Raw genomic sequence first — 5,317 nt, 5'->3', positions numbered from 1 at the left:
CTACTAGTTACTTCTGGCACTCAATGGTAGTAGGGTAGCCTCTACCAGGCATCTACGGAGGATGGCACCCAGGATAGCTCACTCCTAGAGATCTCTAGCAACTATGTAACATAGCAACTCTAGCAACTCTTGCTTTTGTATATTTTATATTGTAAATATAGCATAGGTGACAGAGAATCAAGAAAGATAAGCAGGAAAGGTCACCAGTTTTCATGATTAGAATGTTAAATTTACATAATATCTTCCTTTCCCACCAAGATTACTAGGACCATGAGTGGCAGACAGTTCCTGGATACCCTGAAGCAGATTGGCTATCCAAAGTCACATGACTACCAGCCGGATGATTTTGATTGGCTGTTTGAGAGTGAGGCTGCGGCTCCATTTTTGAGGTGGTTCTGTGACCATGTCGGACCTGACAATGTACTCACTGAGGAGGAACTGCAGAAGTAAGTGAGAGGATGAGTTTTGTTTTTTCTTATTAGGCCACACCATATTGGGGTTGTGTGGTGTAGCAATAGCGTGTTCGGCTCGGAACCAAGAGGTCTTGGGTAAAAACCCGAACCCCGTTACCGACTTTACACGACTTTCCTCACATCACTCAAGTGAAAATGAGCATACCAGAATGATGATTATCATGATCATGGGCATTAAAAAAGAAAACCAAACACCAAGTAATTTTTATGGATGACGTCCTCTAGCTGGAGACCCTAAATCTAATGAAAAAAAGACAAGATGCCGAGATTTGAAATATACTTAATTGACGACAAATGTTATGACACAAATTGAATGAGAGAACACAGTGTAACAACCAACAAGTCTTTTATCATCATGAAAACAGAAATAAATCAGTAGAATAGCACTGTGATTTGCGGCACCGTTGTGACTCTTTGGTCATAGTTACAGCAACTTACAGGAAGGGGAATTTTTTTTTTCTTTTCTGGGAAAGGCCAAAATCAATGCACACGCGGATGTCATCCATAAAAATTACTTGGTGTGGCCTTACAATCAAGAGGCCTTTTATGTTGAAAACTCACATTTTTACATACATGTTTAATACACGTGTACTGATATTATGGACACAGTCACACTCACAGCAATATAATCAAATATTTGATACTACAGTGAATTGCCACTACTTATTACATGTTACCGCCGGTACTGGTAGTGGTAGGCATTGCTTAGCCTCCTGTGCAGGCCCCGCGGCGGTGGGGAAGAGTTTTTAACGCATTATTTTAATATAGCTGGCTATCCTATATAGCTGCCGAGAGATGGTTCCATTCTGCCACAGGAGGCTAGGCATAGTTGCCTATCACACATGTACAGTAGTTCACATTTTTGGTTAATGCTGCCCCCTGTCACAGATTTGAGGAACTGCAGTCGTCAGGTGCGCCCATCCTGGAGGGACGTCAGCTGGACAAGGCTCTACAGAGCATGCCCAGGGAGGAGAAAACACTGTCCGGGGAACAACTCAGGTATGGGACATTACTAGTAGGCCATGTTGATTTGATTATATGGATGGCTTCCTCTGGGAACCTCAAAACTGATGCAAGCGTGCGAATACAAAAAAGTTTTGCAAAAAAAAAGTTGCTTTCATTATGAAATCTATGTGGTTTTGTAGGTTGAACAAATGACACAGAGTATGGCTTGGTGAATAAATCTAGTCTTCAAATTCATTTCTTTACAATTTTGTCTTTTTCTTTGTGTGATTTTGGCATTCTACGACATTGGTATTGTTTTCCAATGTTTTTTTTTCATCTTATAATATATATTTGCTCATTTTGCAACTGTTTTGTACGATTTACAGTATGGTTGAAAACATTATTTTTTGAAACAGCCGAAAATTTACGCGCGCGCGGATGTCATCCATATAATCAAATCAACATGCATATGGCCTTAGACCTTGAAAAAAAAAGTTGTGTTTCCTGTTTCCCAACCGACCCTAGAAAAAACTGCCAACCCTAGGCTTTTTTTTCATTGCTGCAAGGGACATAATTAAATGGATATTTTTTTGCTGATCGACAATTTCTAGCTCCATTATCTGACTCCTGAGTGATGAAACGTTATACAATCGGTTTTCCAACATTGACCTTGAAAATATAAGTGTCTAAGGCTTTAGCAAACGCAAGTTTTACTTTGTTAAACTGTATAGAGCTTATTCACCACACGTCATCATGACGTCACGACCCCTCATGTCCCGTGCGACGCCATTTTGGGGCTACAGCGCCTACAGCGAGTTTCCAAGCATTGAAATGGCCGACAAACGTTAGGTAAACTGTCCTTTGTCCTATTACACGAAGAGTTTACCACCACTCATGCCTCTCGTTACTGGAACAAAATAAAATCTGTTGGGATTGACCCGTTTCTGTTGAGTTTTGATCAGTCTGATAGAAACGGCGTCTACCGCCAGCGGAGTCCATTGACGTGACTTAGCTTCGTATTTGGTACTGGGCAGAAGTTTTTACACACAGGATCGGTTCAAGAGTCTGGAAGCGTTGTATCAGGATGTGTAGAAAGTGTTGTGGGACAGTTGCGTGGTGACAATTAAGTACGTTGTAGTCGGGAAACGCAAAAAGTCGCGGCTATTTTGGAACAGCCCCGGAGTGTGTCTGGATAAACAACAAGCAAAGGCGAGGCCATCGGCCGCCATCCTCAGTCCGCACTGCCGCGACTGTGGCTGGACAAGGTGAGTGTTACACGTTGCCAGCGCCCTGTTCTACATGGAGATTTACCACAGAGTAAAGGGACAAGTAGCTCCGAGTCCAACATTTTACCGTGTTCATGGCTTCCCACGTTTCAATCTACATGTACATGTACAGCCCCGTACGCCGCGCCAGGATTAAACACACCGATTTCTGATCAGCAAAGAAAGACTGAAAAGCCAATCTGACAACATGAAAAGTGGACACGGAGCCAGAACAACCCAAAGGACAATGTTACTAACAAGAAGAGTGTCCAAAACGTAGACTGTGGCCCAAAATACACAACTATCGCCAAGAGTTTGCATAGCATTGCATAGCGATAGCCCCAAAATGGCGGACGCCAGGGGGAGAGTCACGTGACAATCTGTGGTGAATAAGCCCTATACAAGTATAAGTTGGATCACTACAGGTTGCCAAAGTCTAAAAAAAAGGTCGTAAGCCAAATACATGCTGCCATTTACGCCACACGACCTCATGGTTTGTTTGTACAGAGAGGAAGTGTCTCGTCTGGAAGAGGAGCTGAAAACTTGTGAGGCTCGCAAGAAGATCCTACTGCACCACAGGAACAAACTTAGGTCAGGCACGGAGGGGTGTTTGTTTGTTTGTTTGTGTTTTTCTTTACTTAAGAATTAAAGACAAAATTTCTTCAGACTTAGACAGAACTAGTAAGACAGAACCAACAAATCCATTTTCACAAATTAGATATGTAAACCTTTCTTCATAATTTTGGCATAACAACATAGCTAGAAGTTTATGTATTTATAATCCTAGTTTTTTCCCCATCTCATTTTTCTCATACCAAAAAGCTGCTAGTAGCCAACTAACACATTTACCTAGATTTAAATGAGACAGATAATGAAATATTTTATTGCATGTTGATGATTATGCTAGTACATGTGTAAGTGTATTTTTTAAGTGACTGTCCTTGGTCCTAAGTCATAGGAAGAAGTTGTTATATAGATCTACATGTACATAAAGGACTTCCCAACTGAATTGTACATTTGTTTACAATTATTACCACAAAAGTATACCTGAACAGTGTGATGTATTTCTGACTATACAGCCTGCATCAGACAGCTACAAACCACCGGCTGTCTAAACTGGATGCCGTACAAGAAGCTGCTAAACAGGAGCACAGGGCACAGGTGGACAAGTGTCGGGAGGATGACTCTAAGGTAGGGAACTTTAAAAAAACATTGAAAATCAGTCTCTACAGCCACCAGAGGACTTGTGGTCAGTATGGTACATTTAGGCCTAGGATGAAAAATGTTGTGTTTCCTGTTTCAGTCCTGAAAAAATTAGGGTCTATAAGTAGGGATTGTCCTTTTTTAGACTTCTTTTAGACTCTTTTTACTTCCCTAGTAGTGGTCCAACTAAGATTTTCAATGTCAATGTTGTTGGAAAACCATTTGTACAACGTTTCATCTCTCAGGTGTCACATCATAGAGCTAGAAAAGGTTGATCAGCTCAAAAAAGTGATTGTACAACGTTTTATCACTCAGGTCATCCACAGTGTCTTGGGCACAGTATTTAATATTGGAAGGCAGAGCCCATCCCTTCTACTGCATTTTGTCTCCCCAACTGAAGTTTGGTCTCATGTCCACACTAGCCTGACACTTGGTCATTCAATATGCAGCTGTAAAAAAGAGAGAGAGAGAGAACATGATGTAAAAGTTTTGTTTAATTTTTGTATGGAGAATGATGGATCAATAGAATTGTCAAAAGTTAGATGGAAAATATTGACTTTGACACAGAGATAAAATATCAGTGCAAGTTTTTATACTTTAGAGTAAAAATACTTTTTTCTTGTTCAAGATGAACACAGACTTGCAAGAGCTGACCCAAACTGTGAGTAAGCTGACGTCCCTGTATACAACAAGTGCAGCTGACGGCTGCAGTACCACAGCCAGTCAACAGGGGGCAGTGTTCCTGTCACAGCTTCCACTGAAGGACCACTTTGTCAAGGAGGATGCCTTCATGCAGCAGCTGACTGACTACACCAAAAGGCAGTTCTTTGATGTGGGTTGATATTTTGCAGTTTGTGTAGTTTTTATCCCCATTAGCTGTTCATTAGCTGGTTCAATGTAAGAAACTCATTACAATTGATAGTCTATACGGCTTGCGTACAAACAAAGCCCCCGGCCCAGATGGCATACCGAATCGCCTCCTGAAGGAAGCAGCACCAGTAATTAGTGCATCCCTGTGCGAGTTGTTCAACTTCTCACTCGCGACCGGCCACTTCCCAAGAGAGTGGAAACAGTCCAACATCTCACCAGTCCACAAGAAGGGAGATAAGACAGATCCCAACAACTACCGGCCCATTGCCCTTCTGCCAACAGTCGCGAAAGTTCTTGAGAGGCTTGTGCACAACAGGCTCTACAAGTATCTTACGGACAACAACCTCCTGAACCACAAACAGTCTGGCTTTAGGAAGGGGGACGGAACCGTTCTTCAACTTCTCCGTCTAATCGACGACTGGGGAAAGTCGATAGATGACCCCAACGTTGCCTGCACTGCTGCGGTGTTCCTGGACGTGAGACGTGCCTTTGACACCGTATGGCACGACGGCCTGATCTATAAACTATCCCGATACGGAATCAGCGGCCCACTCTGTAACT

General features: G+C 42.3%; 1 protein-coding gene across 2 annotated transcripts in view; it reads left to right on the top strand.

The window, feature by feature from the left end:
* LOC109476122 (HAUS augmin-like complex subunit 3) overlaps positions 1-5,317 on the top strand; it is a 20,598-nt gene that overhangs the window by 2,170 nt on the left and 13,111 nt on the right. For both annotated transcript variants that reach the window (XM_019777017.1, XM_019777018.1), the window contains exons 2-6: positions 259-446; positions 1,362-1,472; positions 3,191-3,274; positions 3,763-3,874; positions 4,515-4,718. In XM_019777017.1, the coding sequence (XP_019632576.1) occupies positions 271-446; positions 1,362-1,472; positions 3,191-3,274; positions 3,763-3,874; positions 4,515-4,718 (687 nt within the window). In that variant the 5' untranslated portion in view covers positions 259-270. The remainder of the gene's footprint in view (positions 1-258; positions 447-1,361; positions 1,473-3,190; positions 3,275-3,762; positions 3,875-4,514; positions 4,719-5,317) is intronic.

This window comes from Branchiostoma belcheri, unplaced genomic scaffold (genome assembly GCF_001625305.1).
Source record: "Branchiostoma belcheri isolate BF01 breed outbred unplaced genomic scaffold, Haploidv18h27 scaffold36, whole genome shotgun sequence".
NCBI classification, from domain to species: Eukaryota; Metazoa; Chordata; class Leptocardii; order Amphioxiformes; family Branchiostomatidae; genus Branchiostoma; species Branchiostoma belcheri.
Note: the sequence above shows the minus strand (reverse complement) of the source record. Positions and strands in the feature narration are given on the sequence as shown.